Source organism: Hypanus sabinus, chromosome 4 (assembly GCF_030144855.1).
Source record: "Hypanus sabinus isolate sHypSab1 chromosome 4, sHypSab1.hap1, whole genome shotgun sequence".
NCBI lineage: Eukaryota > Metazoa > Chordata > Chondrichthyes > Myliobatiformes > Dasyatidae > Hypanus > Hypanus sabinus.
Genome location: NC_082709.1, coordinates 165,851,357 through 165,876,874, shown reverse-complemented (window position 1 = coordinate 165,876,874; position 25,518 = coordinate 165,851,357). Strand labels below are relative to the sequence as shown.

At 41.3% G+C, this 25,518-nt stretch overlaps 1 protein-coding gene across 2 annotated transcripts in view; it reads right to left on the bottom strand.

Moving 5' to 3' along the window:
• Positions 1–24,201, bottom strand: part of LOC132393453 (interferon alpha/beta receptor 2-like) — a 31,080-nt gene extending 6,879 nt beyond the window's left edge. The window contains exons 1-7 of one of the 2 annotated variants that reach the window (XM_059968702.1): positions 24,042–24,201; positions 14,404–14,460; positions 13,219–13,319; positions 11,413–11,542; positions 9,263–9,435; positions 8,590–8,771; positions 5,436–5,613 (exon numbers count right to left, since the gene is read on the bottom strand). In XM_059968702.1, coding sequence (XP_059824685.1) covers positions 5,436–5,613; positions 8,590–8,771; positions 9,263–9,435; positions 11,413–11,542; positions 13,219–13,318 — 763 coding nt within the window. In that variant the 5' untranslated portion in view covers position 13,319; positions 14,404–14,460; positions 24,042–24,201. The remainder of the gene's footprint in view (positions 1–5,435; positions 5,614–8,589; positions 8,772–9,262; positions 9,436–11,412; positions 11,543–13,218; positions 13,320–14,403; positions 14,461–24,041) is intronic. The other variant, XM_059968703.1, reaches the window with a different exon arrangement.
• Positions 24,202–25,518: the final 1,317 nt, after the last annotated feature.

Here is a 25,518-nt window from a genome sequence, read left to right as displayed (position 1 = left end):
CCAATAGTCAGCAGGAATTAGAGGAAAAGATTAGTAAGTGCCAGGAAGATGCAAGAGCAATTGCCTTATATTGGTATGATATTTAAAACATTCCTCATATTGACAGTGCAGGGGCACAGATGGGGTACAATTTGTGAAGTGCATCGAAGAAAGTTTGAAGCAACATTTAGAGAGCTGTATTAGAGAGGGGGACGCCATTGAACTTATCCTGGGGAAAATGGATAGTGTTGGGGGTGAGGGAAACACTTTGGGAATGGTAACCATAATTTTTAAGTTTCAAGGTAATTATGGGAAAGGAGAAGGTGGTCCTCAAGTTAAGATCTTGAAGTGGAGGAAGGCAGATTTCTATAACATAAGGAACCTGGCAAAAGTAAACTGAGACAGATGTTTGCAAATAAATAACAGCTGGTAAGTGAATGCCCAGGGCCAGATTATTCCAGTTAGAGTAAAACAGTAATGATGGCATGACCAGATAATGTTGCATGACAAAGAATGCTGATCAGGAAAAAGGGAACGAGGCAATAGGTATTCAGGAAGACTTGAATAATATATGCAGTATAGGAGAGAAGTAGTAAGGAGAGCAAAAACAAAAGGGGCCATGAAATATCTTTAGTAAGAGAGTATTCCAAATAATGCTAAATGTTTTGGGAGCACCAGACTGACCAGGGGCCAAATGGGTAATACGAGTGAACCTGCAGATGCTGGAGATAAATAAAAACACAAAATGCTGGCAGAACTCAGCAGGCCAGACAGCATCTATGGAGGGTTTCAGCCCAAAATATCGTCACTACCACCTCCCATTGATGCTGTCTGGCCTGCTGAGTTCTGCCAGCATTTTGTGTTTTTATTTAATAATCAAAAGGGTATTTTTGTTTGAAACCAAGTGATGTGGGAAAGTCCTAAATTAATACTTCCTATCTGTATTCACCAATAACAGGAAAGATAGGGAGCTCAGAGAGAGGTACACAGATAATTTGGAGCTGGTCAGTATTAAGAAATAGTACATCCTGGATGCATTGGGATGCACAACCCAAGGGCTGGATGAAGTGTCTCCCAGGTTGCTATGGGGAGCAAGGGAAAAGGTAGCTAAGGCTCTGACTGGGATTTTTGCATTTTTGTTAGTCACAAGCAAGATGCCAGAAGACAATGATAATAAATACTGTTCCTTTATTTAAGGGCAGCAGTGATAAACCAGCAATGAAGCTTACTGGAGAAAATACCGAGAGCAAGGATTATGTAGATGTAGAATGACAGGGGATGATTAGAGATAATCAGATGGCTTTGTACAGGGGAAATCTGCCTTACTAAATTGAATGAGATTTGTTTTCAGGTGGCAAATAAGATAAAGGCAGGGTGGTAGGCTCAGCTTATGTGGACTTTAAGCCATTTAACAAGGCCCTGCATGATAGGCTGGTTCTGAAGGGATGCAAGGTAAACTGACTAATTGGGTTCAAAATTGGCTTGACCATAGAGGGCAAAGGGTTGTAACGGAAGGATGTTTTTCTGATTGGTAGTCCGTTACCAGTGTGTACCATAGCGAAGATTGTTAGGACACTTGTTCCCCCCCCCCCCCCCCCCCCACACACACACGTACAGCTATGAAGGAGGAGGCACAATGAGTCTGTGGACAATGTGGAATCAATGTTGTGGATGGTGAAGAAGGTTGTCCAAGGATACATTAGGATACAGATCCAATAAAAAAGATAGGCAGAGTGTTAAAATTTAATTCTAACAAGTATGAAGCGATGCATTTTTGTTATGTTAGTTAAGGATAGAACATAGTAAATAGTAGGACACGAAGGAATGTTAATGGTCAGAGAGACCTTGGGGTCCAAGTCAGAGGCTGACATCAGAACCTCACAAGGTGTCAGGCCCTGATGGTATAGCTGGCAGGGCATTGAAAACCTGTGCCAATCGGCTGATGTGAGCATTCAAGAACATCTTCGATCTCTCACTGTTGCAGTGGGAGGTTCCTGCTTGCTTCAAAAGGGTGACAATCATACCACTGCCCAAGAGCAGAGTGAGCTGCCTGAACAACTACTGTCCAGAGGCACTCACGTTTACTGTCATGAAGTGCACATTGCCAGAATCAACTCCAGCCTATGCAAGGACCTGGACCCACTGCAATTTGCCTATTGCCGCAAAAGGTCTACAGAAGATGCAATCTCACTGGCTGTCCACTGGTCTTGGACCACATGGACAACAGCAATACCCATGGCAGACTGCTGTTTATTGATTACAGCTCAGCGTTCAACACAATTACACCCTCTGTTCCAATAAATAGACTACAAAACCTGGGCTGCTGTACTTCTCTCTGCAACTGGATACTCGACTTCATCACCGGAAGACCACAGTTAGTGCGGATTAGTAAAACATCTCCTTGCTGACAATCAACACTGGCACACCTCAAGGAAGTGTGCTTAACCTACTGCTCCATTCCTTCTACACCCATGAATATGTGGCCAGGCACAGCTCAAATGCCATGAATGTTATAAAATTTGCCAATGACAACGACTGTTAGCAGAATTTCAGACGGTGACGAGGAGGCATAAAGGTGTGAGATAGATCAGCTGGATGAGAGGTGGTGCAATAATGGCCTTGCACTCAATGTCAGCAAGACCAAGGAATGAACTGTGGACTTCAGCTCCTTTCTCTGCCATCAGCTTTCTAAATGGACAATGGGTATTCATGAACACTATCTCAGTACTTTTTCTTCTGTTTTTGCACTACTTATTTAATCACATTTAAGTGGTATTTAGACAGCAACTTAAAAAGGCAAGGCATCGAAAGGAACAAAGCTAATACTGTCAAATGGGAGTAGTGTAGATGGGCAAAAGGATTGGCATGAACGTGGTGGGTCAAGGGGCCTGTTTCTTTATTGCATAAATCTTACGACTGCAAAATACTAGTTTTCCCCCCAACTTTTAGGTGACAATGGTGCTCAAAATCAATGAATGAAGAAAACACAAAGTACATGGCAGATGTTGGGGGTCAAAGCAACACGTACAACAAGCTGGAGGAACTCAGCAGGTCGGGCAGCATCCGTGGAAAAGAACAGTCAACATTTTGGGCCAATACCCTTCATCAGCACTCAACAGGGAGGGGGCAGTGGCCCCATAAAGAAGATTGGGGGAGGATAGGAAGGAGAAGGCTGGTAGGTGCCAGGTGAAAAACCAGTAAGGGAAAAGATCACAGGATAGATGATTAGAGCTCAGACAGAGGTTACAAATGACAATGCTGAAGTATTTGCAAGCATCATCAGTCAGATGTGCTGGGGATGACTCATCTCAGCCACTCCTTCAGATTGCTTCATTGCAGAAGCTCTTCTCCAATTACAACATATCCAATGCTTTCAGTTTTTAGCTGATGAATCAACAATGGCTGATGACTGGAAGTACCAAATACAGAAAAGTAGGGGAAAGATCAAGGGTTGGGGGAGGGGTTAGGCAGGAAAGGTGAAGAAGGAATGGAAGGGGAAAGCACAATGGGTAGTAGAAGAAGGCAGAATCATGAGACAGGCAGCTGGAGGAGGAGGCCAAGTGCAACTGGGATGGGGGAAGGGAGGGAAGGTAATTACTGGAAGTTGGAGAATTCAGTTTGTGCCAAGGGGCTGCAGACTACCCAGATGGTATATGAGGTGTTGCTCCTGACTACCCAGATGGTATACGAGGTGTCCACGTTGACTGTTCGTTTCCACGGATGCTGCCTGACCTGATGAGTTCTTCCAGCTTGTTGTACGTGTTGCTTTGACCCCAGCATCTGCAGTGTACTTTGTGTTTATAAAACATTAACACCCTCCCTCGATCTGAAAATGTGTGAAGCACCCACCCAGGCCCATCATGCTCGGAGGTAGCAATCAGTGCAACATGCCAAAATCTAGTAATCTACCTCAAATCATCAGTAAATGTTATCCAATAGCATTCACCACATCTAAGCCATGAAATTCAAAGGTGAACTCAAGGGGCAAGTAGAAAGTAACTGTGCTTCGCAAAGAAGGAATTGTGGCTGCTGGAGACCAATTACTAAACATTACTACAGGAAATATCCAGCAAAATTCCATCTGCTGCTGCTTCAAAGTTAATTTATTATCAAAGTATATGTCACCATATATAGCCCTGACATATATTTTCTTGTGAACATTCACAGTAAGTAAAAATAAATAAATAAATAAAAACTGTGATAACAAAGAAGCAATAAACATCAAGAACATGAGATGAAGGGGTCTTGCGAGTGAGTAAATAGGTTGCAGGAACAGATCAGTGTTGGGGTGAGTAAAATTGAGTGAAGTTATCCCTCTGGTTCATGAGCCTGATGGCGGAGGGTTATTAACTGTTCCTGAACCTAGTGCTGAGGCTCCTGTACATTCTTCCACATGGCAGCAGCGAGAACAGAGCATAGATTGGACAGTGGGAGTTTTGGTGATGGATGCTGCTTATGTGTGAAAGTAATGCATGTAGATATGTTCAATGGTGGGGAGGGCTTTAACTGCAATGGACTGGCTGTATCCATTATTTCTAGTAGGTTTTTCAGTTTGAGGACATTGGCACTTCTATACCAGGCCATGATGCAACCAGGTAGTATAGTCTCCACCACACGTCTATAGATGTTTGTCAGTTTCAAATGACACGCCAAATCTTTGCAAACATAAGAGTTTAATAAGTTTCTCTGCACTATATAGTTAGTAGTGGCAAATGCATTTCAATTCCATTTGCAGATTGTATTGTGAATCAGCATATAGGAGGGAGATTGAAAATCTGGCTGAATGGTGCCACAACAACAACCTCTCACTCAATGTCAGCAAGTCTAAGGAACTGATTATTGATACTGATCACTAGGACAAGATTGCAAGACCATTCAACAGAAATTGAATGCCTTTGGTTTGGAGGGATGGGAAGGCACTTGATTTGGCCAGGTGCAGTAATCTTAGGTTACATGCGGACCATTTCCAATGCAGACAACAGGTTACGTTTACAAAGCAGGACTTGAGCAGTTCCTCTGAAGGATAAATACTTATTACATGAGATACATTAATCATGTTCCAATGGAATTCACTGCAGGGTGCTTGGTTTATTTCAATATTATAACACATTAAACAGTACTAATCTGGCACAACCAGTGGAAATTAATGTAATCAGAACAAGCCTGGTTTTACACCTAGGCTCACTTTATTGTCTACTGAGATCCAGGTGCAATTAGGCTGGACGTCAAACTGGCATTCCATTGAAATCAATTAATTTGGAGATGGAAGAGAGGTTAAAATTGGCTTCAAAATCTAATTTCATGCACATACTTTGGTTATGCCCAGACATATCAAATTTCCCCCAATAGTGTCTAATCAGATAAAACCAATAATGAAATTGACACTATTTTTAATTACAAATTGGCAACTCGAAATGTAGCGTTAGCTGGCATGCTGTCAGCTTGTACTACTGTACCTTCCGTACCCTCATCTTTCTTTGCATTTTGTGTGATTATACATTTTCTTTCCAAAGGATCAGTTTCCTTTTTCAGGAAATATATATTTATTGTGATGCAGTACTCTGTATTTGGTTCCACTTTTTCATATATTTCTTCGACATGCGATTTACTTGTCATTTTCAACACATCTCTGTTCTGTAGAAAGAAAAAGACCAGAGTTATATTTCCCTATTCATCTAGATTTAGAAGACCTTGTATACAACGCCTTGCTCTGCTCATATGCTAAACTTTTTAGCGAATTCATGGTGCTCACTGTAGAATTTTTATTTTCCCCCACTGAGTTAAAACTTACAACAAAAATGCTTACTCATTATAGAAATATTTGTTGACAAACTAATTTCACCTGTGTATGGCAGCACAGTAGCATAGTGGGTTAGCAAATTGCTTTACTATACAGGTGATCCAGAATCCATTCCTGCCGCTGCATGTAAGGAGGTTGGACATTTTCCCTGTGACTGTGTGGGTTTCCTCCGGGTGGTCCAGTTTCCTCCCACTGTCCAAAGATGTACTGGTTGGTAGGTTAATTGGTCATTGTAAATTGTCCCTTGATTAGGCTAGGATTAAAACAGGGGTTGTTGGCCAGTATGGCTCAAAGGGCCAGAAGGGCCTATTCTGTGGTGTATCTCAATAAGCATAATACCCAATTAATCTTCTCATTTAATTTTATCCACATATATCTATTAAACAGGTAAGGATCATCAGCTGGTTTTGAAAGAATTTAACTACTACTCTCCTCATAGCTCCCTTCCACTTTACAATTCCTGAACTTAGCATGCTCTTCAACTTCTGCAATTCTTTCAAAATACCCTGTTTTTGAATGCTTCTCATCTGACTTGCAATTGTTGATACTGATCAATGTCATAAGTTCTACTATTTGTAGCTGTGTTACATTATCCAGAAGTCTTTTACGATATTTAATATGATGGACCACTCCAAGGCATCGCTTCTTCCAGCCCAGGCCTTGAATGGTCCATCCCAACCAATCTGACTATCGCTTCCCTAGCACCAACTTCGTTGGTTCTCCAAAAGATCCATCTTAGCTTCTTTTTCTAAAAGAGAAATGCACCTCTCTTTGGCTAGAATATTCACAGGAAGAGGACAACACTCGTGCCAAAGATAATCAGATAGTTCTCCACCACTTCTCAACTGGCTCCCTCCTCTGAACAACATCTGGCTTTGGCCCCTCATAGGCAGACCCCACATTAAGATAGTGGGTCAAGTCATAACATTTATACAGATGACCCCTGCGTAATGGAACTTTGTGCAACAGAAAAACAGTCCTTGTGGAATTCACATATCAATATGCCAAAACAAAACTGATAAAGTTTGCTTTTTGGAATTTGAGGAAAAAAATAAAGTGAGGGGAAAAAAAAACAAAATTGCTAATTATATTTTTAAATCACTGATTACTGCAGGGAAATAAGATTTGGATAGAAGTCACCACATCAATTGGTGGTCATGTAAACAGATGTCTCAAGAGTGGAGTGATGCCTCACTCTCCATCTGCAAGGCATTTTCTCCAACATGCTCATTGTGGAGAGCTGCAGTAGCTCAGCCAGCTCTTATGCTGATGCCTTAATGAAAACCCATGGTTTTTACTGCATTTCCACAAGGTCGCTGCATTTTAACACATTACCCATCTGATCTCCTTCAACATCACCTTTCTCCAATGAACTCCAATCCTCAAATCTGATCCCTTTTCCTGATGGGTTCAGTTTTACTGCCGATAAAATGCAGAGAGAACAGTACTCTATAATAAACACACCTCCACTTACAATATGAGATTCAATGGGATGTTTGCATTACCAAAAAATTGTGATACTGATGGTTTACAGATTGTGAAACCCCTTCATAATGCCTGAAACTTACTTAAGTTAAATTTTCACTTCCTTTCCAAGTCCTTAAACATTTATTGTTAAGAAAGAGGCTGAAAGGGTTTCTGGAGTAACAGTACAAAATGCAAGAGGAACTCAGTAATCAGGTTGCATCTATGGAAAGTAATAAACAGTTCACATTTTGGGCTCTGAAAGCTTCTCCTAATCTTTTAACAATACCATGAATAATTCATTTTCAAAGAGCACATTATCATTTTAGCCTAATGTCAGCTGGTACAGCAGTTCTATTGGTACTGCAGTGCCAGTCTAGTTTAAATGCCTCAAAGTTACCTTGGAAGCATGATCTTTGATTTAAGAGGTTGAATCATTTCTACGATGAGGTTTTAGCAAATATAGAATGTGAAATATTTAGATACTCAGGCACCCATTTTTACAGCATCTGAATAAAAATATTATACATGACCACTGCATCAGAAACTGGGCTCAAAGTTGTAAACCATGTAGCAAGGAGACAAACATTTAACTTGCTCACTAATCATGATTGATCGGAAATAATTGTTCAAAACTGTAAAATATTTAATTTTGAAAATGTTAGAAGGCCCAAAGCAGTCAACTCTGATGCGTGTGGGAGGGAGGGGAGCTGGGGGGGGGGGGGGACTTTGGGTTCTTGCGTTTATCTGTCGTTCATTCTTTGGGGGCACTTCTCTGTTTTTGTGGATGTTTGCAAAGAAAAAGCATTTCAGGATGTATATTATATACATTTCTCTGACATTAAATTGGATCTTTGAACCTTTGATGCTGCATTAGTTTAAATTTGATAGGGAATGAACAACTTTATGTTCCAATAACATTTTAGGTGGTGGGGGGGGGGGGGAAGAAAGAAAAGAGAAACGTATCCAAAATTCAGAGAGAAGTGCTGATGAAATAAATAATTGTGTCTGGGAATAAATTAACTTGCATTTACAATGTATGATCTAGTAATCTACAATTTTGAATATATTTTAAATTAAAATTTAAAGCACCCTATAAAAATGTCAAAAAAGTAATTTAAATATACTTTTAACAATCTGATTGCAATAATCAGAATGGACCCTTTTTCTGAATCACATTAAGCTCCTCAGGTTTCAGCAATGATTTTGGTCGGGTTTGGGGAGGTGGACAATGGAATGGCAATATCCCAAGAGGAAACAATTATAGAGTCAAAATGAAAATAGACCTTTTATCCTATCATATCATAAGAAATAGAGAATTTTGAAATTTTTTTTAAAAAACCTACCTCTTCCAACTTTCCATCTTTATATATGGTAATGTGATACTCTAATGTCATGTAGATATCTACGATTGACTGAACATTTAAGTTGTGTGCAATAAGTGGTGGGGGTGTTGGAATATCAAAAATCACATTAAAATCTCCATTGAGGGATTCCATGAGCTCAACATTAAGCGGCAGTATGTGTGCTGTAGATGAAAAATAAAACAAATTAAACAAGAAAAAATATTTTGATTGAGCACTTGCATTTGACTAAAAATAGTATATAGTACTATTTAGTATCAAAAATATAGATGTATTAGAATTAAACACAGCAAAAGTTTACTTAACATGATTTCTATCAAAATTTAATTCAGTGTGCATTAAACTAATAAACCATTGAAATTTAGTTAAATTTTAGGGCAAATAAAATATGTAACAATTATTACTAAGGGCTAGTGGTATCAGTTACAATTCAATCTATAAAATCATTGAACATTTCACCCCAAATAAACAAAGGACTGGAAAGAACATACTTAAATAGACAAAAATCAGTTTAAGATGTTGTAGAAGAGCAGAATAGGCAAGTGTAATTATTTATATTACTTTGTATTTTTTCCAAAAATAATGAAATTTAAAAGCAATGAAGGTAAGGTAAATGGTTAAGAAAAACTATTACAGACAAGGTTAGCCAGCTTACTATCTTGATATGGTTGAAAGTGGTGATCCACATCAGTCCAGTTGGATTCATCATTTTTGGTAACTGCTTTAACCCGTGGCCAGTAGTTCCCATAGATGTCACTAAAGCTATCTGTTAGATCACAGGTTCGGTTCACGATCAGAATGCATGCATTGAAAAACTGATGCGGTGCGCTGTTTGGAATTGAAGAAAACTATGTGAATATCTCAACTGCAAGCCCATGTCAGAGAAACTGACCGCGCTACAAATGACTACATGTGAACACAAACTTTGGTTAAGAATTAACTAACAACAAAATGCACATAAAGTATACATTAAATAACAAGTCCTTCGGGAAGATATTAAAGAATGTTTTGCTGTAAACATACAAAATGGAACACAGAACAGTACAACACTGGTGCTTTGCCTCAAAGTATTGTACCAACCTTTTCACCTACTCCAAAATCCATCTAATGCATCACTACTGTATAGCTCTTCATTTTTATTTCACCCATGTATTTAAGAGTCTGTTCAATCTCCCAGAAGTATATGCCTCTACCACCACCCTGGCAGCACGTTCCATGCACCCACCACTCTTTTAAAAAAAAACCTACCTCTGTCAGACCACATTGAAAAATCACCTTAAAATTAAGCCCTCTTGTATTAGCCAGTTCCACCATGGGAAAAAGAAGGTGGCTGTCAACTCTATTTATGTCTCTTATCATCTTATTTAGCTCTCATCCTCCTTTGTTCTAAGGAGAAAAGCCCCAGCTTGCTCAACCTTTTCTCCTAAGACAGCATCCTGGCAAATCTCCTCTGTGCTCTAAAGCTTTCACATCCTTTGTACAATGAGGTGACAAGAACTGAACACAATACTCCTTGTGGCTCTTGAACTCAATCTCCTGACTTATGAAGGCCAACAAACTATGTGCTGCCTTAAACCATACCCTATCAACTTGCATAGCAACTCCGAGAGATCTATGGATGTAGACACCAAGGTCCCCCTGTTCCTCCACACTAAGACTTCCGCAATTAACCTTGTATTCTGCCTTTATGTTTAACTTTCCAAAGTTACTTAACAACTTTTTTAAAGATTGAACTTCATCTGTCACTTCTCTGCCGAGTTCTATGACCTGTCAAAGTCACACTGACAACCTTCTACACTATCCACAACACCACCAACCTTTGTCTCATCTGCAAACATACCAACACACCTGTCCATTTCCTCATACAAGTCATTTATTAAAATACAAAGAGCAAGGGTTCCAGAACAGATCCTTGCAGAAAACCACTGGTCACTGATTGATGATCTGCCCGCTTCAACTTCAAAAACCAACCAAGGTGAAAACTAAAGGCAGGTATACCAACTGGAACATGATCTGGACAATAACTAGGTTATCCTTAAAACTGGAATTATTTGTTTAAAGCAAAAAATAAATTTCATCCACATTTCATACTGGATAAGTAGTTGGATAACAGAGCAAGTTGAGCAGTGGGACAGGGTATCTTGAACATACTCGTGTAATTTATACCCATATCAATGATGATTTTATTTTAAATAGCACACAGTGGGAAGGAATACGATTAAGAGTCATTCCTTAGAAGATATGAATTAGCTGGCTAGGCCAAGAGGAAGAAGCAGCTAATAATGATGATGTAGCTACAAGACAAATAATAGAAACATGTGAGAGAAAGCTATCAAGGCAAACAAGGGGTTAAAAGGCATTGAGGGGTTATGGCTGACTGACTATAGGATGATTGAAAAGGTCAAGATAACGCACTTTGGAGATATTATTACCTTTGTTACAGGTATTTTTATACTGTGACAGGAACTGAATTTTGACTACAGAAATCAGATATGGAATTTCAAACAAGAATGGTCAGCAGTAAATTATAGCAGGAAAGGAATGGTGAAGCTGGTGAAGTTAGCAAGATCAAATAGCTAATAATACAAAACTGTTAAAAAAGTCAGGAAGAGACTTTTTTTTATTAAATGAAGAGGAAAGTTTAGAAATAAATCTCACAGTAAAACAATTTTGCTGTTGTGCACAGGTGCTTTATCATTACACTGACCTTGCTGAGGCCTTTTCCTGCACAGCCTCCACCCCTACACAAACCTGATTCCCACATTTATGATTTGAGAGGGAAGTAACGTACTGAAAGATGCAAACCTGTAAGAGAAGTATCCCACTATGTAGCGTGTGGTCAGTGGAGCATCTTCTCCCGGCTCCCATGTCAGGGTATGGATGAAGTTTTCTGACACAATTGATAAATTGCGAGGTGGATTTAGCAGACCAGTAACTAAAACAAGAAAAGCAAAAATCCTTCAGTATGTACATTGACTGAGCAAAGAGCTATGCCTTGCTGTAGTCAGTAGAACTATACTCAAATATAGTGAACAATTTCAGCCCTGGCTGCTTCCGTATCAGTGACCTCTGTCCCAGTCACCGGTGCAGGACAAATCCAGTAAGAGGTGTCAATTGCCCCTGAGGAAGGTGAAAAAGGATGGAGGTGGATGGGGAAGAATGGCGTGGATGGCAAAGCAGAAGAGTCAAACAGCTCTCTCCTCCACACTTATCTCAGATTGCAGGGCCAGAGCAGTAGACTAAATCCATTCAATTTAACATTATGAGCATGCCCAAGGAAAGGGGATTTAATTTGCTCAAATATAAATACTCTAATTTAATTGCATTCTATTACATACCAATAATTTAAAAACTGCGCTCCAATAAAACTGGATTCCTCTCATCTTTCTCCATCCAACAGCATTTTCATCTAGCTAGTTCATGCTGATACAATTATATTTCTATGCGATATTGACTGTCCTGCTGTACATACCATTTATACATCTCAGCTTGCTCCAACTTTCCAGAATGCCTGAACTACAGAGGAAGTCCAGTGCAGGTAAGCAATCAGGTGCAAGATGGTGATGAAGTAGATAGTCAGGCCAAGAGTCCATCTTCTCATGCCAGGGAACCATTTAATAATTATATTAACAGTGGGGTAGAAGCTATCCTCCAGCATGGTGGTACATGCTTTCAGACTTTTGTATCTTCTGTTCAATGGAAGAGGGCAAAAGATGGAATATTTGGGGTGGGGTCTTTGAATATGCTAGCAGCTTCACTGAAGCTTCAATGAAGCTTCGTAGTAGCTTCACTGACCAGAGTCCATGTGAGTGGGGTGGGGGGCAGAGACTGGCTTCCGTGAAGTGCTGAGATGTGAACATAATTCTCTGCAGTTTCGTAATGTCACATGCACAGCAGTTGCCATACCAAAAGCACACACACAGGATGCTTTCCATGGTACATAAATAAAGATTAGTAAGTGTCAATAAGGACATGGAAAATGTCTTTAGATTCCTGAGTAAGTAAAGGCATTGGTGAACTTTCTTGACTGTGACATTAACATAGTTGGACCAGGAGGGGCTACAACTGATGTTCGTTCATACGAATCTGAAGTTCTCAACCTCAACACCATTGATCCAACATCACCACCTACAATGGCTCTTCACCAATTCTGCAGGTTTCAACTTAAAAAACGGAACATGTATCAAAACACCAGTTCGACTCAATTCTATCATTTGCCACTTCCTGAATAGTGAACTTCAGAGCATTTCCTACCCCTAATGTTAAGTCAATTCATTCAAGGTGGCAACACCATTGACAGTACAAATATCCATCTATATTTCAGGGCAGATTACTTAAATGGATCAAAGCCAGATTTACGATCAGCACCAAGCAAGAACCGGGAAGGCATTTCTAAAGCACAAGTTGAAATCATTTTCAAATATTTATAAATTTATGATTTTGAAGTAAAAACTTAACACAAAATAAACACTGTATTTTTGTAAGTAGTACACCTTAAAAGAATCAAAGGATAAATATTTAAATACGTATCAGGAATACAATAACCATGCAGTGTAGCGAACACCCAAACAAAAATATTTTGATACTTTAAACTTGATACAAAATATTTACCAGGATGAAGAAAATAAAGGAGGCCCAAAACTTGAAACAGATTCAAGCTGTTTAAAACAACACTTCTCTTTTTTGATTGGATACCGTCTTCTTTTTTCATCCTATTTAACAAAGGAAATTAAAACAGAAACTATATCATTAATGTGCAAGTTGAAGCTTGAATTAACCAATACCTTGAACCTGAAAAAGAAGTTAACTATCTGAATCATTTTGGACCCATTACTTGATCCAACATATTTAAAAATAATTATTCATTGCATACACGCAACAGTTAATGAGCACTCTCAAGCAGTCTTGAAATGAGTGGCCTGCTAGGCCATTTCTGAGGGCAGTCAAGAGCCAAGCATATAGCACTGGATCCAGAGTCATAAATCCATTATCTATTTTATATTATCAGAATCAGGTTTAACATCACTGGCATGTGTCATTAAATTTGTAGTTTTGAGGCAGAAGTACATTGTAATGCGTATTAGAAACTATAAATTACACTCAATTATATTTATTTTTCATACATACTAAGTAGTACAAAAAGAGCAAAAAATACTGAGGCATTGTTGGTGGGCTCATCGTCCACTCAGAAATCTGATGGTGGAGGGGAAGAAGCTGTTCATAAAACAGAGTAAACCTTCAGGCTCCTGGTTGGTAGCAATGAGGAGAGGGCTTGTCCTAAGTGGAGAGGGTCCTTAACGATGGATGCTGGCTTTGAACCATCACCTTTTGAAGGTGACCTGGATGCTAGTACCCATGATGGGGGATACACATACATCGTTTTGTGGAGTAAAGGCAGATTTCCTATCAAGTTGCTGATGAAATATTCATTACTTTTGAAATGATAAGCCAGTAATCACCATTATTGGTACAAACAGTTTTAATTCTAATTCACAGACTTAATTGAATTTGATCTACCAGAGGTGGAGTCTGAACTGTTGTTACTGGATCATCAGCCAAGGCTCGTTCTCAGCAACTTTAACTACCTTACTACCTTTCCTTGCAATTTATTTCATTGATAGGACTTAGAAATTAATATTCATTGCTTGTTTCCAATGAAGTAATATGCTCAAATCAGTTTGGAAATGCTCACTTTAACAAATCTGTACTCTTCAGCCATTCAAAGTATCCAAAATGCATTAAAAATCCTTAAAGGGTCTTAAGTTGTTAAACTGTAGTACTGTATCCGATACTTACCTGCTCCTTCTTCTGCCTTGATGAAGTGAGGTCACCTAATGTCCAACATGGCTGTTACTGTAACGACAACACAAAGTTAGTGCATCATTTTTGTCATGAGGAAATCCACTCCCTCACTCCAAAAAAAATTACTCAATAATAAAACCAGATGGTGTTAAAATACAAGAGCAAAACAAGAAAAGGTCACAGCCCGTATTGGGATGCCACGGCTAACAGTCTACCTGCCCCACAGCTCCAGCAACCCAAGTTCAATCCTGAGCTCCCATGTCACATTCACTTGGAGAATACTGAATATAATCTTGGTGGTCGTGCAAGTTTCCTTCAGGTGCTCCAATTTCTGATGACAGGTTATTTGGCTCCTGAAAGTGGCCCTGAGATAAAGGTTTGCTATGTAGGAGGTCATGGCCCCCAGTGCTGCCACAGCTGCTGACCATCCTTCTGTGATTCAAGCAAAAACAAGCTCTTTGCAGGCAGCTAACAAAACTGTTAACTATTCTACTAAATATATCTTTACGGATGATCGTCACTGCAATCTGCAGCCTGGAATTTCCCTTCGGAGGCTGTGCTTTCAGACTGTCCGGACAACCTAGCATTTCTGCAGTATCCTGAAGGATCCAGCAAACCGGAATTTCAGAATACAGATATGGCCGCAGTGGCCACCGCTAGAGCAGAATTGGGGCAGGATTGATGTGGTGAGGCCTGGGCCCCACAGCAAAACACAAATCAATGTTCAGCTGATTTAAGTGCCAAGCCAGATTAAAAAGATTAAGGTGTCAAAGCTGAGGGCAAGGGATGAACTGTTGTTCAGCCAGTGAGGCTTTTCTCACCTAAAGCACCGAACTGACCCTGCAGTCATCAGTGCTGAACTGAACCAGCTCTGTGGCTGTGGACTCACTTTTGTTGATTCTGCAATTCATGCTCTGTGTATTATTTGTTTATTTTTACTGTTCACTTGATTTGCTTTTCTCCCGTCCCCCCACACATTGAACGTTTAACTGTCTTTGTGGTGTGGGGTATAGTGGATGCTATGTGTTCCTTTGTTCTGTGACTGCCTGCAAGAGTATTATCTCAGGCTGCAGGCCACAACTACAGAGTCAGTTCAGGACTTTTAAAAATGTATTCATTTACGGGATGTGGGTGTTTAGCTAGCATTTATTGCCCACCCCTAGGTATATGTACTTTGATAGTAAATGTACTCAAGCTACATAAATGAGAAAAGTTTCCAGATAAGAATAGGGAGAGTTGAGAGTAGGAGAGATTCAAACAAGGGGACTTGAGTTGAGAGTTAAGGGGCAAAAGTTTAGGGGTAACACGAGGGGGACCTTCTTTACTCAGAGTGGTAGCTGTGTGGAACAAGCTTCCAGTAGAAGTGGTCGAGGCAGGTTCGATATTGTCATTTAAAGTAAAATTGGATAGGTATATGGACAGGAAAGGAATGGAGGGTTATGGGCTGAGTGCAGGTCGGTGGGACTAGGTGAGAGTAAGTGTTCGGCACGGACTAGAAGGGCCGAGATGGCCTGTTTCCGTGCTGTAATTGTTATATGTCTATAAGTTCAACGCCTTTTATACTTGCTTTGATCAATAGAACATGGAGGTACCTTCACAAACTCCCAGTCCCTGACAACGCTGTGATCTCAGTCTCTAAGAACATTCTTCAGGAGGGCAAATCCACAGAAAGCACCCGGCCTAGACAGTGTACCTAGCTGCCTACCGAAGACTGGCTGGAGGGTTTAACTGCTCACTTCACCAGTCCGAGGTACCCCACCTGTATCAGGCAGGCTTCAATCATACTGGTGCACAAGAAGAATGTGGTAACCTGACTCAACGACCATCACCCAGTAGCACATATATAGACAATAGACAATAGACACCAGTGTCATAAAGTGCTTCGAGAGATTGTTCACGAAGTGCATCAGTTTCTGCCCAAGGAATTACTTGGATCCGCTTCAATTGGCCTACCATCACAACAGGTTAATGGCAGATGCCATTTCCTTGGCTCCACATTCAGCTCTGGAACACCTGGACAGTGAAGGTGCATACATCAGGATACTCTTCATTGACTACAGCTCAGCATTCATCATCTAGCATTCCCTCAGACCCAACCACTAAGCTCCAAGACCTGGGCCTTGGGACCTCCCAGTTCAACTGGATCCTCGATTTCTTTACTTGCAGACCCCAGTCAGTACAGATTGGCAACAACTTCTCCACACTCAACGTCAACAGTCTCACCACACGGGTGTGTGCTTAGCTCCTGCTTTATTCACTTTAGACGTGAGCATGTGGCTTAGTACAGCTCCAATGCCACATTTAAGTTTGCTGGTGATGCCACTGTCTTTAACCAAATCAAATGTGGTGACGGATCAGAATATACAATAGGACGGAACATCTAGTTGAATGGTGCCACAACAATATGGTGCCTTTCTCTCAACATCAGCAAAACCAAAGACCTGGTTATTGACTACAGGAGGAATAAGACATAAGCCATCCCTCATTAGGGGATTGGAGGTGGAGAGGGTCAGTTACTTAAAATTTTTGTGTGTTCTCTTATGAGAATATCCATTCTGGGACCTACATGCAAGTGCCAGCACAAATAAAGCTCAGGAGCACCTCTACTTTCCTCACTGCTTGTGCAGATCAGAAACATCAATGCCTAAGAACAGAAAAGTTTACAAAAAAAAGTGTTGAACGCCACCCCAGTTCAGCACAGCTCTCCGCTACTGAGCACACCTACAAGCAGTGCTGCACAAAAAAAGCAGCAGCTTACACCGTCAAGGACCCCACCTTCCAGGCCGTGCTCTCTTTTCACTGCTGCCATCCGTTAGGCAGTGCAAGAGCCTTAGGCTGTACACTACCAGATTCAGGAACAGTTATTACCCTTCAGCCATCAGGCTCATAAACCAGCATGGATAACTTCACTCTTCTCATCTCTGAACTGATTCCACAACCCATGCACTCTACAACTCATGTTCTCATATTTCTCCCTTACCCCATTCCTATCTATAATTTTAATCTGGTTCTCTTTCTCTCTCTTTCCCCTGCCCTCACTATAATCTCCCCCCCAGCCCTACCTTTCTTTCTCTTTTATTTCCCATAATTCTCCACCTTCCCCCAGCCCATTTCCCTCCAGCCTATCACTTCCCAGCTCTCTACTTCCTCCCTCCCCCCACTTCTTAGTCCCCCTCGACCATCCCATGTTACTTCACTCCTGATGAAGGGTTTTGGCCTGAAACGTCGTCACTACCTCCTCCCTTAGATGCTGTCTGGCCTGCTGAGTTCTGCCAGCATTTTGTGTTTCTATTTATTTCCAGCATCTGCAGATTCACTCGTGTTGCCTTCTCATATTTATTTACTGTTTTTTAAAATCTGCACAGCTGTCTTCTTTTGCACATTGGTTGTTTGTCAGCCTTTGTAATTTTTCATTGATTCTTTTGTATTGCTTTTGTTTGACCATGAATGTCTGCAAGATATGCTTACATATACATACTTGAAGAATAAGCTTACTTTGAATTCTGATGCGTAGATCAATGATGCATTCAGAGGGGAGTTGATAAGAAGGTGGAAAGAAAGTAGTATTACAGTAATGTTTTTAAGACCATCTGTGGTTCATTCAACCACATACGTTTCAATCCAATGAGTCATACCTATATTCATTTGAGTCACACCTTATGCTTGCTTCCTGCAGCTGGTGTTTCTCAAGCTCTGCCAATCTTAATACTGCAATCCTTCTGTGAATAAGAGCAATCCTCAAATAACAATTCAGCTGTAAACAGTGGAAACTGAGGCTCCTGGTGTTCCGACAGAAAGCCTCTGCCAGTGCTTCAATAAGTTTAAATACCAAGCTTTTTAAAAGCACGTTCAACTTTCAAAATTTAGTGTTAAATTATAAAATAAAAATCAGCTGGCTCTCAAACACTTTTTCAACTGCCCCCGATTTCGTGACTGGTGCAAATCTGAGAGGGCAGATGCAGAGCACCTGGCCTTTAGCTTGGCACAGCGCAGAAGCCCAAGAATGCTCCAATCTGACTTGTATAGCATTCCATCGTTCTGCTGTGAGACCACAGTACATTGCAGAAGTCACTGGAACAATAAAACACAGAAGATTTTGCAGGTGACACTTTTTTTTGTGGCACGGTGCTGGTGAGTGAATGCCTGCTGCTGTTGAAAGGCTTTGGACAGTACTTAAATGTCTGATATTTGGACATTTGCAAAAGTTACAAATCGATTTGAACATAAGAATTAAAGCATTTTAAAACTAAATTTGTTAAAGTACTACAAATAAAAAGGTAAAATAAAGGATGAAAATCCCATTTTACCTGACCTTAATCTTTCAATCAAGTTTGAGGAATTCATTGAGGAATGGGTTATTACATTTCCCATTTGCTTGCTAGGCACAGGAATTAGTGAGGTCAACCCTCAAAAGAGGGCATCATTAACAGATCTGTATACAGCTACTGACAAAAGGCATGACACCAAAATAACTACAATTCTGACCATTGATGAATTTGAAGACACATACCTCTAGTTCAAGTTTATTGGCATTTCAACCATATACATTTATAACAACAAACTTTCCCTGGACAACGCATATAACTCACAAACACAAAGTAGTATTACCACAAACAGATCAACAAATAATATGTATTTATGCCACAAATTAAACTAAAATGCAGGAGTGAAATTAAATTTCAATTCCCTCCCACCAACAGTATCGGATTTTGTGCAGCGTCAAAATAACTTCATCTATGGACCTGTAGATTTCTAGAACTTACAGTCACAATCAGGTTAATACCACTGGCACATGTCGTGAAATTTGTTAACTTTGCGGCAGCAATACAATGCAATGATAATATAGAAAATTAAGGTAAATATCTATGCACTTAGTGCTTTAAAATAGTTGGATTAAATTAGTGCAAAATAAGTTTACATAAAATAATTAACTAAAATCTACAAGGGAACAGACATTTGAATAATCTGATTCTTGACCCCCTTATGCAATTATATATTTTATGACTGCCTTGGCTGAATATCTACTGCCAAATGACAGAAGCCCGTTTGTGAATTGACTTGGAAACTCTAAAGCTACCTCAGCAATGGAACACTATCTACCAGCTTTTGCACAAACATGGACTTCTCACTGATAATACAAAACAAGACTTTTAGTACAAAAAAGTCTCCCACCATCTCCCGCCCATCACCAGCTATCTGGTAATAATTCATGTATATTTCTGTCCTGTGTGGTCTGAATCTATGTTCCGTTACGTTGCAAGCAATTTTTCCATTGTACCTGCACCTCATATACAGTGGTGCTAGAAAGTTTGTGAACCCTGTAGAATTTTCTTTACTTCTGCATAAATATGACCCAAAATGTGATCAGATCTTCAGGCGAGTCCTAAACTATATAAGGAGAACCCAATTAAAGAAACAGCACAAAAATTATACTTGTTCATTTATTTATTGAGAAAGGTGATCCAATTATTACATTGGTTTGTTGGAGAAAGAGTGTGAACCTTTGCCTTTAGTAACTAGTATGACTCCCTTTTACAGCAATAACTTCAACGAAACATTTCTGTCACTGTTGATTAGTCCTGAACATCAACTTGGAGGAATTTTAAGCCATTTGTCCTTACAAAAATGCCTCACTCCAGGATGTTGCTGGGCTTCCTTGCATGAACAACACACACAAAATGCTGGTGGAACACAGCAGACCAGGCAGCATCTATAAGGAGAAGCACTGTCGACATTTTGGGCCGAGACCCTTCGTCAGGACTAACTGAAAGGAAAGATAGTAAGAGATTTGAAAGTAGTGGAGAGAGGGGGAAATGCGAAATGACAGGAGAAGATCGGAGGGGGTGGGATGAAGCTAAGAGCTGGAAAGGTGATTGGCGAAAGTGATACAGAGTTGGAGAAGGGAAAGGATCATGGGACGGAAGGCCTCAGGAGAAAGGGAAGGTGGGGGGGGAGGAAGCACCAGAGGAAGATGGAGGGCAGGCAGAGTGATAGGCAGAGAGAGAGAAAAAAAGCAAACAACTAAATATGTCAAAGCTGGGGTAAGAAGGGGAGGAGGGGCATTAACGGAAGTTATGGAAGTCAATGTTCATGCCATCAGGTTGGAGGCTACCCAGCCGGTATATAATGTGTTGTTCCTCCAATCTGAGTTTGGATTCATTTTGACAGTAGAGGAGACATGGATAGACATATCAGAATGGGAATGGGACGTAGAATTAAAATGTGTGGCCACTGGGAGATCCTGCTTTCTCTGGTGGACCGAGCGTAGGTGTTCAGCGAAATTGTCTCCCAGTCTGCGTCGGGTCTCACCAATATATAAAAGGCCACACCGGGAACACCGGACGCAGTATACCACACCAGCCGACTCACAGGTGAAGTGTCGCCTCACCTGGAAGGACTGTCTGGGGTCCTGAATGGTGGTGAGGGAGGAAGTGTAAGGGCAGGTGTAGCACTTGTTCTGCTTACAAGGATAAGTGCCAGGAGGGAGATCGGTAGGAAGGGATGGGGGGATGAGTAGACAAGGGAGTTGCGTAGGGAGCATTCCCTGCAGAAAGCAGAAAAGTGGGGGGAGGTAAAGATGTGCTTGGTAGTGGGATCCCGTTGGAGGTGGTGGAAGTTATGGAGAATTATACGTTGGACCTGGAGGCTGGTGGGGTGGTAGGTAAGGACAAGGGGAACCCTATCCCAAGTGGGGTGGCGGGCGGATGGGGTGAGGGCAGATGTGCGGGAAATGTGAGAGATGTGTTTGAGAGCAGAGTTGATGGTGGAAGAAGGGAAGCCCCTTTGTTTAAAAAAGGAAGACATCTCCTTCATCCTGGAATGAAAAGCCTCATCCTGAGAGCAGATGCGGCAGAGACAGAGGAATTGTGAGAAGGGGATAGCATTTTTGCAAGAGACAGGGTGGGAAGAGGAATAGTCCAGGTAGCTGTAAGAGTCTGTAGGCTTATAGTAGATATTAGTAGATAAGCTGTCTCCAGAGATGGTCGGAAATGGACCAGGTAAATTTGAGGGCAGGGTAAAAGTTGGAGGCAAAGTTAATGAAGTCAACGAGCTCAGCATGTCTGCCTTTTTGTTGGCTTTGTGGAACAGTCCATGTTCCAAGTCTATACGGGTATCCGTCCCCCCTTTTCCTTCGCTACATTGACGACTGCATTGGCGCTGCCTCCTGCATGCATGCTGTGCTCGTAGAACAAGTGCTACACCTGCCCTTACACTTCCTCCCTCACCACCATTCAGGGCACAAGACAGTCCTTCCAGGTGAGGTGACACTTCACCTGTGAGTCGGCTGGTGTGGTATACTGCGTCCGGTGCTCCCGGTGTGGCCTTTAATATATTTGTGAGACCCAACGCAGACTGGGAGACCGTTTCGCTGAACACTTACGCTCGGTCCGCCAGAGAAAGCAGGATCTCCCAGTAGCCACACATTTTAATTCTACGTCCCATTCCCATTCTGATATGTCTATCCATGGCCTCCTCTGCTGTCAAAATGAATCCACACTCAGATTGGAGGAACAACACCTTATATACCGGCTGGGTAGCCTCCAACCTGATGGCATGAACATTGACTTCTCTAACTTCCGTTAATGCCCCTCCTCCCTTCTTATCCCATCCCTGATATATTTAGTTGTTTGGTTTTTTTCTCTCTCTCTCTGCCCATTCTCCATCTCCCTCTGGTGCTTCCCCCTCCCTCCCTTTCTTTCTCCTGAGGCCTCCCGTCCCATGATCCTTCCCCTTCTCCAGCTCTGTATCACTTTCGCCAATCACCTTTCCAGCACTTGGCTTCATCCCACCACCTCCAGTCTTCTCCTATCATTTTGCATTTCCCCCTCCCCCACTACCTTCAGATCTACTATCTTTCCTTTCAGTGAGTCCTGACCAAGGGTCTCGGCCCGAAACGTCAACAGTGCTTCTCCTTATAGATGCTGCCTGGTCTGCTGTGTTCCACCAGCATTTTGTGTGTGTTGTTTGAATTTCCAGCATCTGCAGATCTCCTCGTGTTTGTTGCATGCATGAACAGCTTGCTTCAGGTTCTTCCACAACATTTCTATAGGATTAATGTCAGGACTTTGACTTGACCATTCCAAAACATGAATTTTCTTGATTTATTCTTAACTTTCAGATCATTGTCTTGTTGCATTATCCAACTTCTATTAAGCTTCACGTGACGGACTGCTACCCTGACATTCTCCTGCAAAACGTCTTGATACAATTTTGAATTCATTGTTCCCTTAACGTTTGCAAGCTGCCCAGGCCCTGAGGCAGCAAAGCAGCCCCAAACCATGATATTCCTCTCACCATGCTTCACAGTTGGGATAAGGTTTTGGTGTTTGTGTTCAGTGCCCTTTTTCTTCCCCCCCAAAAAAGTAATGTAGATTTCAGCCAAAAAAGTTCAACTTTTGTCTCATCTGCCCACAGAACTTTGCCCCAGAAGTGTTGTAGAACATGCAGGCAGTCCTTTGCAAAACTGAGACGTGCAGCAATGGTTTTTTTTGCGAGAGTAGTGGTTTCCTTTGTGGACTCCTTCCATAAACACCATTCTTGGGCTTTTTCAGGCTACATGAACAGAGTCTTCAGCAAGTTCCAGAGATTTCCGCAGGTCTTATGGTGTTATCCCTGGGATTTTTAGACCTCCTTCAGCATTGCATGTTGTGCCCTTAGTGTTATCTTTGCAGGATGTCCAGTCCTAGGGAGAGTAGCAGCAGTAGGACTGCGTTTCCTTTTTGTACACATTTCTCGTACTGATGAATGCTTAGGCCTTTAGAAACGCTTTTGTAGCCTTTACTGGTGTTGTGTATCTCTACAATTCTTCTTCTAGGGCCTTCTGAAAGTTGTTTAGATCAAGGCATGGTGCACATGAAAAGATGTCAGTGATTTTGTGTTTTTTTAAAAATAGGCCAGGGCACCTCTACAAACCACACCTCCAATCTCATCTCATTGATTGGAATACCTGACTCCAAATAGCCTTTGTAGAAGGCATTACCCCAGAGATTCACATACTTTTTCCAAATACATGTAATATTGGATCATTTTTCAATAAATAAATGAACCAGTACAAGGTTTTCGTGTTATTTATTTAATTAATTCTCTTTCTCTAGTTTTAGGACATGTGAAGATCTGATCACATTTTAAGTCATATATTGCAGAATTAGAGAAAATTATACAAGGTTCACGAACTTTTTAGCACCACTGTAGGTGAAGGGGTGAAATAAATTAGTGAAGGGGTTGGACTGGTAAACCGGCACGAAGTCAATAGGTCATACAGTCTCATCCTACACCTTAAAATAAACATGAAATTTAAAAAACTGAACAGAGAAACTAACAAGGAAAGGTCAAGGAACACAAGATTAAAAACTTAACTGCTGACCCAAGGACAATGAGTCAGTTAAAGGGGATTAACACAAAATTGTGATTTACGCTGAATGATTTTACTTTCATACCACCTAATTCTATTTAAAATGAACGTATCAGAGTGTATTCTGCTACAGACGAACAGAAGCAATCTTACTGCGGCGAAACCCTTCTCCTGCTGTATTGCTTGTCAGTCACTCCCGTCCGTCCCCTGACAAGCCCACCCAATACCAACCCTCAGCGGGTCACCAACTCATCTTAAACCGTTTCTATCGACAGCTTACCCGGTAGTGATGGGAGATCTTCGTTGGCAACACAGCCTCATCTTTGCCCACTGCAAGCTACCCCCGACGAACAAGAAAACCTGGCCAACACCACGCAGCAGCCACACCGGCCGTCCGAACCATCACGTCGCCGAGTGGGCGGGGCGAACGCTCAACCCGTCAATCATCGCGCCTGACGTCATTATGACGGGGGGGTGGTGGGGGCACCGGGAGTTTCTGCTCTCTCGGAAATCAGCTGACCCTAATTTAATGGGCAGGTTTCGCAGAAACAGAATTAATAACCGGGAAGTGCGGTAAAAGCGAAAGTTGCTGCGTGCTTATTATAGAAGGAAAGTTGTTATCACTGTCAGTGTTACTCACCGTCTTTGAGATTTGATTATTACCGTAGCTGTTGAGCGAACTAAATGTAGGAGGAAATCAGCAGGTCATGTTAACAACAATGGAGGGGAATAAACAGGTCGACATTTCGGGCCGAGACCCTTCATCAGGACCTGAGTTTCTCCAGCATTTTGTGTGTGTTGCTCGAGATTTCCACCAAGTGCAGAATTTCTTGTACTTAAGAATTTTGTGTGAAAATTGGTTGTGATAATCCATCATTGGGACAGTGAAAACACTTTAAATAAAGTTGTAAAAGTACTCCCTTGCCTATGTTATTTGCCCATTCCAGCAGTCTTTACTGTTACTTTTTGTAAAGATGCTATTTGAAACGTTGCTGGTGGTGCATCTGGCAGTCCTGTGCTGTTCACGCAGAAACAAATCTTCGTTCAGGAGGTCCACTTCAACAATCAAGCACCCATTTACACGAATCCTGTGCTATTCCTATATTTTGTTTTGCACAGATTCCAACTAAAACTTGTAAACATGCACTAACAGGCTGAAGGTCAGCTTCTGTCCATGGTTAAAACATTTGAATGGACCTCATGTAGGTGAAAGATGAGCTCTTGACCTTACAAGATTCCTGGTTATAACCTTGCATGGTTTGCATCCACTGCACTTTCTCAGTAACTGTATCTGTAACACTATATCCTGCATTCTGTTGGGCAGCTTCAAGTTCCTGGGTGTCAACATCTCAGAGAATCTATCCTGGGCCCAACGCATTGATAAAGTTCACTGTGGAAGGCACATACAGTATGGTGGAAGTTCAAGGTGTCAAGGGTCATGAAGTGTGTGAAGTTACCATTACTAGAGAAAAGGTTCTTGGGAAACTGAAAGGTCTGAAGGGAGATAAGTCACCCAAACCAGATGGTGTACACCCCAGGGTCCTGAAAGAGGTGGCTGAAGGCGCTAGTATGATCTTTCAAGAATCACTAGATTCTGGAATCGTTCTGTAAGAATGGAAAATTGCAAATGTCACTCCACTCTTCAAGAAGAGAGAGAGAGGCAGAAGAAAGGAAACCACAGGCCAGTTAGTCTGACCTCAGTGGTTGGGAAGAGGTTGAAGTCGATTATTAAGGGTACTTGGAGGCATATGATAAAA